Source organism: Anas platyrhynchos, chromosome 2 (genome assembly GCF_047663525.1).
Source record: "Anas platyrhynchos isolate ZD024472 breed Pekin duck chromosome 2, IASCAAS_PekinDuck_T2T, whole genome shotgun sequence".
NCBI lineage: Eukaryota > Metazoa > Chordata > Aves > Anseriformes > Anatidae > Anas > Anas platyrhynchos.
Genome location: NC_092588.1, coordinates 149,092,354 through 149,104,522, shown reverse-complemented (window position 1 = coordinate 149,104,522; position 12,169 = coordinate 149,092,354). Strand labels below are relative to the sequence as shown.

Sequence of the window (12,169 nt, the reverse complement as noted above, 5' to 3'; positions counted from 1 at the left end):
ATTTATTCCTTGTGACTCAACACTTTGATACTGAAAAGTTGTCAGTTTTAAGAAAGTAAAGACTGGAAGGGGCCACCCTTCTGAATATTACAGTTGGCAATATACTGTAACAATCAAAACGAGAGGAAATAGTCCAAGGAAGTAGGTATCGTCTATTGAGGTGCACAAACTTTTGTTTGTAGTCTAATACAGAGAGGTTGACAACAGTGTTTTACACAAAGGTAGAAAACAAACCCACTTTTCACTGTGGACAGAGCTCATATTTGAAATTATGTTACTAATCAGACACTTGAAAAAAACTAAAACTTGGCATTCACATGCTATTGGAGTTAGTATGTATTAAATTGATGAAGATCTTTAAGCATGTAGATTTTCCCCTGTTTTTTAAACATTATATACTTCTTAAATTGTTTATAATGTCTAATTGCTGCTGGATTTCAAGACATATCAATTTTGTTCTTAGTTCCTGCAGATTTTGACAGAATATCATACCGAAATATTTTGTATTTTTTGTAGGACTGGGAAACAGAAAATCATGACTGGTATTGTTTTGAATGCCATTTGCCTGGAGAGGTGTTGATATGTGACCTGTGTTTTCGTGTGTATCATTCCAAGTGTTTGTCTGATGAGTTCAGGCTTAGAGACAGCAGTAGTCACTGGCAGTGCCCAGTTTGCAGGGTGAGTACCTATGAGCTTTCATGTGCTGATTAGAGGATTGATATTCATTAATAGTTTCATTAAGGTGTCCAGATGGTCTGGCCAGGTTAATGGATAAAGAAACGAATATTTAAACAATGGTACATATCTAGAGCATCTGTACAGAGATACCAAAATATGGTGCATGTAGCAGATGGTTATTTTTGAAGACTCCGGCAAGTTTTGCTTATGCATTTGAAAGCACACAGTACATACTGTGTGGGTATGTGTGTACGGATGTATGCAATGTATGAATGCAGGATATGGTGGAAATCTTCAACACGAGTAAACAAATTGCTGTATAAGATGCTACTGTTTTTACTTAATCTCATTCTAATGAATCATAATGTATTTTTTTTTATATTTTGATGACTGCATTCTTAATATTTTATTGGAATCATATTTCACATTATAAAGCCACAATCATGTTGCTGACAATAGCAGTATCTAAAGCCATGGGGTGAAATCCTGCCTCTCACTTCTGCGCATTTTATTGGCACAAAAAAAGCCAATATGCATTTCACCCCTAGCATCTGTATCTATACTGCTTTTTCTTTACAATTGCTGTTCTTACAAATGTGGTAGGGAGACAGTTATTTCATATATACCATAGAAGAATGAGCAGGTATGTTGACTACATGTTATTAGAAGAGTAGACATTCGTCATGGTAGTGCTTGCTGGTAGCTGGCCTTGAATCAGCCAGATACATCTCCTTACAACTGTCATCTCTGCATAACCTCCCACAATGAACCACATCTCTAGGCTTCCTTAAATAGGGAAAAATGTATACAAATGATTAAAATAAAATTGTTGGTATTCAAATGCATAAAACTCTGCCAGTTGCCCTCTGCCTTGGCTTGCTGGAGGGGAAGGAAGCTCCCTTGGTAAAAGCTTAGATCTAGCTGTGGAGGACCGACCTTCTGTGCTGCAAGCAGTGTAAGGCTTCGGGTGCTTCCTAGTGCAGAAAAGCAGTTTTTTAAAACATGTGGATTGTTTTGTTTCAAAACAATACTTTCTGACTGCTGTTGCCTTAGAACCAGTTGTAAAAACCTGACACTTCTGCCTCAGCTTGGGAGCTCTGAGGATTTAAGGAAATAATGAAAATAAGAAAATTGAGCCTGCCTCAACAAGTGAAGGGGAAGGAAGAAATAGTGGTGGCAAGGAACAGTTAAGAATAAGGACATGCACTGTATCTTCCTGCATTGAAATACCATCATTTAATTTAGCTACTCAATATTCCCTCTGTTAAAAACAACAAATGGTCATATATAGGAGAATTGCTTTTAGATTTTTAAATAAATCTCTTTAATAACGGTTGATTCTCATAATAAATATGGATAGCTCTTGTAAATGCTTAGATAAACTAGATCCCATCTCCATTCTAGTTTACAAACAATTTTAGATGACATTTTAAGCCACCTTGTATGGTGACTTAAAACATCTGTCTTGTAAGATGGAAGTCATCAGGGTGGAAGAGCTGAATCACTGCACGCAGTATGCGCAGATATGTAGACGGGTCAGCTTTGAGATCGGTTTGGCCTTCATCCTAGAGCTTTGAGATCCTCTATGGCAGTGATATTAAACAAATGTTTACCTTTAAGAAAAAGCTATGAAACTTAGGCCAAAAATCAATGTTCCTATTTTTTTGCATATTGGTTCCCTTTTTATTACACAAAGTCTAAGGAGAGGTTTTAGGGTCTCTTACATACTTCCTGCCCCAGAGACCTTTGGCTTGCTCAGTGCCTGAGATAATGATCAACCTACTTATAAGAATATTGCCATCCTGAATACCATGGCATCCCTTTTCCCTTTGTGCTTGTATCTTCTACTCTCCTGGTAATTAATCCAACTCATTTGAAGCCCTAATTTTTCAAACTGGGACTTGCACAGTCCCTGGAAGCAAGGGAGAGGTCTTGTTCGTCATGGGAATTAGCATCCTGGTGTCAGGTTGCAGTGTCCTTCCAGTACTTTCCCCCCACCTTCCGAGGAGCTGACTGCTCTGATTTTATTTTAAAAGAGATAGAGAGGCCTATACTCAAAAAACTATGGTAGTTTAGAGAGCTCTGGCTGATATCCAGAGGACATAACAGAGCTTAACTATCTTGCATAAGGGCAATGGGATTTACTTTGCATTATCAGCAGTAAATATGTGTGTTCAAGAAAAGTAATAGCTGGGACAAAGAGATGCATATATTTTTATGGTTTATTCTTGTGACTGGACATAGCACATTTTACCAGGGGATCTCAAAGCTCTTTACAGAGGTGAAATAGAAGTATGTTTGAAACCTTATATTTTGGGAGAAATAATCTAAGAGCACTTCATTCTTATGTAAAGATTACTTCTGTAATGCTGCCAAGGTCAGCAAGCCTTTGGGTTATTCGTTTCACAATTGCTGGTTGTACTGGTTCAATCAACCTGTGCAGCTTTATCTTGCACACTTGACTACTCAGAAACACTGTATAAAGGACATTGCCAAGGATTTGTTCATAATTTTAAAATATTTTTCCTCCCATACCATTTATAACAGTTCCTTGCAAGCTGTGCTCTGAACTCTGTTTCTCTGCTGGCAGTTTTTCTACACTGCATCCATAAGCAAGAATGCCTAATTCCTGACTTTTTTTTTTTTTTTTTTAACTTTACCATACCAATCTGAATATTTTGTACCCTACATAACTCTCAGCAGGAGACAAGAGTCAAACAAAGTTCAATTCAAACCACATTGTGGTGATTGAAAGTTTTCCCTGGCTGCTGACTAATCATTGTCTTAAGTGAAATAAATTGGTATTATCAGCAAAATTCCTGGTAGACAGGTCACAAGAGGGGAACGGTATCAAGGGAGCTTAGAGATTACATTAGACTTTTCCCACTGCTGGAATGGTCCATTCAGTACAGGTTTAGTTTACTGAGTCTCTGAAGGATGCAGAAGACTTGTACATTTGTTGCTGCTCTTTGGTTAGATAAAAACAGAAAATTAATTTTCTCTAGTTGTTAATTTAGCACCTCAAAAGTGCAGAATGTACTGCAAAAATACTCAATTTTTTGCTTGAGAAATTAGATGTATACAAAAATCTGAATAGCAGAAAAATGATCCTGTGTCGGGTGACTGACTATGATTGTTTCTTTAAAAAGATAATCAAATAAAGTAATTTTTTAGAAAGGAAAAATGCTGCATAGTTACTTTGTTTGTCCCAGAAGAATACATTTTTATTTGTGAAACAGAAAGTAAGAATTATTCATATGGTTTCACTTGACTCCTAGTTAATTTTTTGCAGTCATCTGCTCATGCATTGATCTCCCATGCTTGTGCTTTACAAAGAATTATAACCAATTTATCTATTGTAGTGGGTGGTTCAGTATTTCTCTGTTTTATGTATATGCAAGCAAAGTAAACTGTAGATCTTAAGATATCAAATGCTGTGCTGATACATATTCTATAAATAGGTTGTTTCTGAGTTCTGGTACTGTGCTGAGCATTTCATAGGGTACAAAAAATGCACCACCATGCAGTTCACAATCAACGTTAGACATAATGTGACAAGTGAGAGTGACAAACAGTGGAAGGTTACAAATGTAGAAATATGAAGAGTACTCAAGTGAAACAGATCAAATAGTTAGATGGGGGATCGGTCACGATAGCTAATATAAAATACAAGAATGGAAGAGAGAATGTGGAGAATTATGTTGACTTTATGGGGTGCTATGGAAGAGGCAAATTCTTTGAGTTTGTTAGATGACTCATGTGGGTTGACCTCTGCAGGCAGCTGAGCCTTGAAGACCCACTCACCTCCCCCCAGCAGGATGAGGAAGAGAATTAAAAGAGCAGAAGTGAGAACACTTGTGGGTTCAGCTAAATACAGATTCATAGGTAAAGCGAAAGCTGTGCGCACCAACAAAGCAAAATAAGGAGCTCATTCACGACTTCCCAGCAGCAGATTGCATCCCTTTCCAGGAAAGCAGGTCCCCATTGGGTTTAACAGAAGACAACCAGTGTAGCTCTGAATGTTAGCACTTATCCCTTCCTTCCCTCCAGCTTTTACTGGTGGGTGAGCCTGATGTCTGCGGTGTGCAATGTCCCTTTGGTCAGTTGGGGTCGGCTGTCCTGGCTGTGTCCCCTCTCAGCTGTTTGAGTGCCCCCAGCCTCCTCGCTGGCAAGGCAGCTTAAGACATAAAAAGTCCTTGACAGCTTACATTGCTCAGCAACAGCTAAAACATCCCTGTGTAACCAATGCTGTTTTGGTCACAAATCCAAAACATAGCGCCACAGAGATACTATGAAGAAAACGAACTTATCCCAGTCAGACCCAGTACAATAACTGCAAGACATGTTCCCTAAACAGCACCTGGCATTTGTACACAACAAATAGCAAATGGGTGGTGCAGGGAGAGCCTAGTACAGGACCCATGGTAGCACCACCTGGTTTGGTGCATACAGCCTAGCTCTGAGGAGGTGCTCGTGCTCAGCAGGCCTCTCCCGTTCACCTCACAGCCCCTGAAGTAAATCGGGGAGACGGCAGAATTGGACACTGCATAGGACATACTTAATAAAGCATTTTTTCCCACAGTAGTGGGAAAACTGGGAAGCCTCCACTTAGAGGAGCCTCCTACCAGCTTCTCTGTGCACATAAAAGCATATTTAATTTATGTGGTGCTTCTTACTCAGTTACTGAAAGCATCGTACAAACTGACTTGTGGATTCAGCTGTAATGTCTCCAAAAGCACCTAACTGTCTGAAAAGTCTCATGTAACTGCATATAGTCTTGAAAGAGGGAGGCCTTATGCTGTGTTCTTCCCAGGCAGTGGTTTTGGCTGTTGTTCCCCGTCAGGGCTCTGGTTGCTCTGTGACCCGTCTTCTGTGCCTGCATAACTTTCTCACTGGTGCAGAAAACCTGAGGGCCTAACTCAGGGCAGAGAGTTTAAGAGGATGGCAGAGAAGTAAAGCTTTCCATATATAGCATCAAATTCCTCTGTAAATTTAAGCCCTAAAAAAAAAATTAAAAAAAAATAAATCCGAGGGCCTGTGGGTGAAGCAGGGAGTTTGTAAACAGCAACAGTGGATAAATGTTAGTTTTGTACACATAGCTCTCCTCAGTGGATGCAGCCCTGGAAACCTGAATCGCTTCTGAAAATGGAACTGGTGACTTAGTAATGTGTATCTGTCATTGAGCAGCCTTCACCTAATCCATCACTGAACTTTTTCTCACCCATACATGGAGCTTTTCAGTGCATGCACACTGATGGTTGAGGGAGGAAGGGAAAAATTTTGGTTAATGGGAGACTGAAAGGAGAAAATGTAATTGTGTTGGTTATAGCTAGACAGAATGCTGTCACTAACTCTGCACTTCTCAAACCTACACCATGCAGTCTCTATTTTTTTTCCTTCTCAAAAGGAAAGTTGCAGGAACTGCAGCATAGTGACCTAGTCACCCCAGGACTTACAGCTGCTAACTCAGGGTGCAAAGGACAGTCACTTCCATTATAAACTGCTCTTGCAGGACAGAGCCTTCTTTGAGAGTCCCCCTAGCTGCTACCAGCCTCATGTAGTCTTGTGGTGAATTCCTGCACTATAAGCATACTAGAAGTGACTGTTACAGTCACACCTGCAGGCTGCAGTGTATTGCTGCCTTCTTTAACAGCCAAGCAGTATTATTAGTTTGGTATATTGAATACCAACAGCAGTGTAAATCCAACTTCCAGGTACCTGCTTCTAAGAAATAGATGGGGCACAGTGAGTAAAGCATATAAAAATATTTCCTGCACCCACCAGCAGAGTTAGGCTGTAGCCATGGCCTTCTACCTACAGGTCTCATGAATCTTCTTACATGAGGATTGCTGTTGTCAAGTTTATGGCTTCACTCCTGCATTCACTATGTAAACATGTATGCCTGACCAAGCCTTTCAGTTTACTGCGATTCAGTGCAGAAAGGCCATGGATTTCTCTAAAAAATCGGTGTGATTTAAAATGCCTCCTTGCTGGGGCCTAACCCTGGTGGGCAGCTAAGCACCACACAGCTGCTCACTCTCTTCACCCCCTCTGCTCCTCAGTGGGGTAGGAGAAGAGGAAAGCGGGAGTAAAAGCAAGAAAACTTGTTGAGAAGTGGAAGAAGAGAGAAAATAAAACAAGCGATGCAAACAAAGGCTGGCTATTAGCTGAGCAAAAGATGGCTAATGTCCATAAACACTCGGTTTTCTGTTTTTATTGCTGAGCATGATGTCACATAGCATGGGGTATCTCTTTGGTTAGCTTGGGTCATCTACCTGGTTGTATCCCCTCCCAGCCTCCTGCACACTATTCACTGGGGATACGGTGAGAAACAGAGAAGTCCTTGATGCTGTGCAAACACTGTTGAGCCATAACTAAAACATCAGTGTGTTATCAGCATTGTTTTGGTCACAAGTCTGACACACAGCACCATACCAGCTGCTGTGAAGAAAATAAACTCCACCCCAGCCAGAACAAGTGCAATCCTTATATTAACATGATATGTCCTACAAAGAGTATATCTGCTAGTATAAAGATCTCAGACTTCTCTTTGGGCTGAACTGAGTCTTAACAGCCTCTTTGAAATAAACTTGTACTTGAGCAAGGGTTGCAGCAGTAGTGTGTCTTAGTAGCTCTGACTGGGGGAAAGGATGTGCAGTGGATCTTACCACTTGTACAGAATCACAAGCCATCATCATTGTTTGCCTTTCCCCAAAGTAGGAAATGAAGAGACCTGATTTGCATTTGTACTTGCTTTTATATCACTCTGGCTATAAAAGGGCCCAAAAGTGGGTACATTTTATTGTGTTAGAGCAAAACAATTAGATTTTATGTAAATCTATGCCCCATCTAATATTGTCTATTTTCTTGCTTGAAGTTTTTCGAGTTTGGCTTCCCCAAGAACACTGCAAGTCTTCAAAATACATAATTGTTTCATTTTTTATTGTTTTGTTTTGTTTTCTTTTAATTACACATTTTCAGCCATAGCTCCAAACAATGTATTAGTGGTACCTCCTAGAGGGCTAATCTTTGCTGAAAAATGAATAAAGTGGTTTGATTGTAACTTTCTACAGAGGGTGAGTAACCTTGCCATAAAAAGACATCTTGCTTGCTGGTAGGCTTCTATTCCCTAAATTCATTACCTTTCAATATTTAGAACCTGAAGATCGATTTTTTTCTTAAAATAAATCAGTGTAGGGAATTGAAAGAAAAGTGGAGAAAATCAAGTTTGCCCAAATTGGCAAGCTAATTATATCATTTTCATTGGTGCTTAGGATGGTATTAATTGCTGACATCAGTAATGATACAAAAGCAGCTAACTTTCTTTCATTACGATCTGAAGGATAAATCTGTAAACCATCCATCTTAACACATTCTCTCACAAACTGTCTTGCCCAGCAGGCATGAAAAAAGGTTCACATGAATTTCGAAATACTTGGATGATAAATTCAGAGCCATGTCACAAAAAGAGGACTAGTCTCTGCAAGTCAGTTTTATTGTGTCCTAATAAGTCTCAGTCTGTTAAAATGCTGTGTCATTAGCAAGCACACAGCACTCTCTTGTCTAAAACAACAACATGACAGCGGCATTTCATAATGCAGAAAATTTAATGCACCTTTAGGTTTCCATTGGAGTAGGACTGTTGTTTTATGCAAAACTGACTAGGTGAATTGAATGCAAGCATCATGCACGTTCTCAAGGCAGACTGCTGCGTGCCGTGTTTACTTTCAACGTGAACATACAGAAGGTGATTCAGACATACGGCACAGAGTAGAAGTCTGTCTCATTCCAGAGTTTGGGTGGAAGGTCTGGGGATGATTAACACTGTGAAAATAATGCTTAAATGTGATAGAAGTGTTAGAGAGCCCTGCTGCTGGCCCTTTCCACAATACTGCATTTTACCTAATAGTGGCAGTGTCCTCTCAGGAACAAGCTATCGTGGTATTCTGCATGCTGAAGTACCTGTGTAGGTTCATCGTTATGGGGCAGAAGCAATTAACAGTACAGCATATGCCATGTTATGGTGAGGTAGAAACATTTCAGCACAGTTTGAAATGATCCTATGCATACCGTTAAGCAATTGAATAAACACCTACCTCGGTAGTGCTATGTACAATTTTGATTTAATTTAAGAAGGTAGTAAGTACAGTCCTGAGATGAATAGCTTACATGCTTGCTGTAGCACAAAGGCCAACCTGTGATTTCAGGGTTGTCAGTGTCTTTCACGAGGAATACAAGCAGAGGAGATTTGGTCAAATTTCTTTTTTTTTTTTTTTTTTTTTGTAGTAGTGTGTAACTTATACTCTGCTAAGTAAATATGTAACAGTAGCTGCTCTGTATTCAACATATCTCCTCCCTCTATATGTTCAGGGTCTGATATGAATGCTTCAGTTAAAAGTAACACACTCCTAGTGATTAAAGTAGTTCATAAGCCTCTTATCTCTCGTAGCTACCTATTAGGACATAGAAAACTGGATTCTGTTTCTTCTTGTGCATCATAAATAATATTGTTTGCTAAGCAGCATCTGCATAAGTGTGCAGATCTTGCTAAAGACCATGGAAATTTGAAGAGGCAGGTATAGCAGAAAGAGTATGGTCCCCACAGTTTACATACAGGTGGTGATGTGATGCATGAGAAAGGGAGAACTCAGTTTGGCACTCAGCATATTCAGACATGCGAGGAGGAGTACACATTTTTTATAGAGACTGAGAATGACTGCAGGAAAGTAAGCCTGGAACCCATGCTGTTGATTCACTGCGCTTTTGTTTTGGAGAACTCTTGCAGGCAAGAGCAAGGAGGAGATAGCACTCTTCAGCTAGCTGTTGTAAGGCCACGCAGAGCTGTGCGCACAGCCGCTGTGACCAGAGGTTGGAAAGGCTGGTTTGTAGCAGCACACTTGGCATCTGAGAGCCACTTGCTTTTCAGCAGCATGTTTTCTGCTTCCCACTAGCCTGGATTGACTTTGAAGGGTGGGGGTGAGACTCTGTACTAGTCCAAGATGATGAAAAGTTCTGGGTCCTGAACTGCTAAAAAGAAGCAGTCTGTGCTCCAGAATCTGAATTAGATTTCATGAGGGAAGAACCGCAAAAAATAATAACTGCAATATTTCTTGAGCGATAGAAAGAGTTTTTACTGGCTAGAGCAATCCTGTATTTGAGTCCATCCTAGACAGAGTCTGTTTGCCTAGTAAGCACATAATTTATAGATAGTAATGGATATAATTTTTTAAAATTATTTCTTACTTTATTGAAAATATTAATGCCTTGCTAATTAAAAATAATAATTAAAATACTCCCTAAAATGCCTTTCTTCATTACTTTATTCTAATACACTTTTTTACGTGAGAGGTTTTGACAAAATAGTATGAATATAAGTGGAAATAAAACCTGTAATTCTATAGTTGAAGTCCTCATAATTCAAAGCAACACGTATGATTGTTATGATGTGTTAATGTTACTGATTTCCCAGAAAATATTTTCCCTAGAAAAAAATGTTTGATATATACTGTGATCCAAAGTTACCTTTTCAAAAAAATGTTGTGACGCTGATAAAGTTTTTGATGGATGAACTTTGAAGTCAAATTTAAAATAATAATATGGTCCTGTTTTTCTTTGACAGAGTATCAAGAAGAAAAACACAAGCAAACAAGAGATGAGCACATACCTGCGGTTCATAGTCTCTCGTATGAAGGAGCGGGTGAGTCTGAATCAGGAAAGTTTATCCAAGTGTTGGGTTGCACTGTAGGGGATGTACTGCAGTTGGTCATGTGTGACTGTGCTGGAAGGAGGGCTACAAGAGGGTGTCATTTTATTTCCCTTGTCATAAGCAGTGTGTGTATTTCAACATACGTTTATCATGTCTCATTGCTTAGAGTAGTATCATTCTGGCAGGAATAGCTTATGCCTTGGGCATAAACTCTTCTGAAGACATGGGTCAGCTCTTCTGAAATGGACATTTTTCAGGTTTGAGATGCATGTAATGTGTAAGACTGTAGAGGAATAGTTGTGCTTTGTGTGTTCCCTACCTGAAATATTCCAAGCTATTGCAATTTTTTAATCTCTTGTGTATGTTTTAAGCAGATTCTCAATGTAATAACTTGCACTGTCTCATGGTCCTTTCAGGCTATAGATCTAAACAAGAAAGGGAAGGACAACAAACACCCAATGTATCGGAGGCTGGTGCACTCAGCTGTTGATGTTCCTACTATACAGGAGGTAGAGTGATTTGCTTTCTAACTTTCACATTGTTTATGGTGTCTTTTATCAGTGAAGATAACCTTAAGGACTAAAACACGAATCCTGTTTAATTCTCCTCATGACGAGTATTTCAGTATAGTAGCCAGCATTGAATATGGGACCTTAAAATTTCATACTTCTCCTTATGAATAGGTAACCAAGTGAAAACACCTTGAGTAGTGCCTAGTTTTCAGACACAGAATATCCTCAATCCATTTTGTAGTAAGGTGTTACTAGGAGCTGCAGGTAGCTGGAATCTTTTTTTTTAAGTATGCTTTATCTAAGTCACTGAGTATGGACTTGAGTGCCTGTGTTTGCATATCTGGCCCGATGTTTTTGACCATATTCCAATGTTAGTCACTGTGACATTGTGTAGATGTCAATTTTATAAACATCTGAGTGACTCATAAAGAACCAATTATTTTGTTGATCACAGAAAATGACTTTTTTTTTGCATGTTTTGTATTAATGGTTCCAAAAATAAAGTTCTAGCAGATATTTTTTCCTTTTTTTCTGAACTGAAGGTCTGATGGTGACTCATGTAAATGAACTACACATGGCCAAAATGGACGGCATATTCACCTATTCATTGCTGCAACTTGCTTGCTATGGCGTGCTAGTATATATTGTCCTTTACAACTACAGATGTAAAAAGCCTTTGCTTTATTATTGTTATTGAAACATATGGATAAACAATAGCTACACTGACAGTTTTGGAGACAACCACTACTGGCTTGCTTGAAGTAGCAGCAATACTGGTGGAACCTGAAAATTGGTCAGGCTTCCCTTTCACTGTGTCACCTTCACCCACTTCCACAGAAGGTCTTTTTGGTCTTGGTAACATCCCAGAAACTGAAGATTTTTTGTTTGATGATTGGAATTCTCATATATATTCTTCACAGAGCATAACTGAAAAGACTGCATTCCTTACTAGACCACGCTAGGAAAATGAACTGGATGGCTCCCTGTAGGCTTTAGTTATGAGTTTGGAAGACTAAAGCCATCAGCCTTCATCAGAAAGCACTCACCGTCAAAGGAAGATCCTAGAACTATAAAAGCAGTCAACATCAATTTGAAACTAGCATGTATTTTAATCTTTAAAATCTTTACTTCAGGTAATATACCTTCATTTGAACAAGTGTCCTAGGTCACATCTTATGATGAACCTACTCAGACTTGTTATAACTGAGAGGATGTTGTGTTTTTTTCTAACTTAATCAAACATGAAAGCACCTGTTTTACTGCTAGGCTTTGC

At 39.2% G+C, this 12,169-nt stretch overlaps 1 protein-coding gene across 7 annotated transcripts in view; it reads left to right on the top strand.

Moving 5' to 3' along the window:
- The window catches only part of ZMYND11 (zinc finger MYND-type containing 11), a 106,210-nt gene that overhangs the window by 78,194 nt on the left and 15,847 nt on the right, over positions 1–12,169 (top strand). For 4 of the 7 annotated variants that reach the window (XM_038175745.2, XM_072033826.1, XM_005009041.6 and 1 more), the window contains 3 exons: positions 517–678; positions 10,298–10,375; positions 10,801–10,893. In XM_038175745.2, coding sequence (XP_038031673.1) covers positions 517–678; positions 10,298–10,375; positions 10,801–10,893 — 333 coding nt within the window. The remainder of the gene's footprint in view (positions 1–516; positions 679–10,297; positions 10,376–10,800; positions 10,894–12,169) is intronic. The other 3 variants (XM_072033828.1, XM_005009043.6, XM_005009042.6) reach the window with 1 other exon arrangement.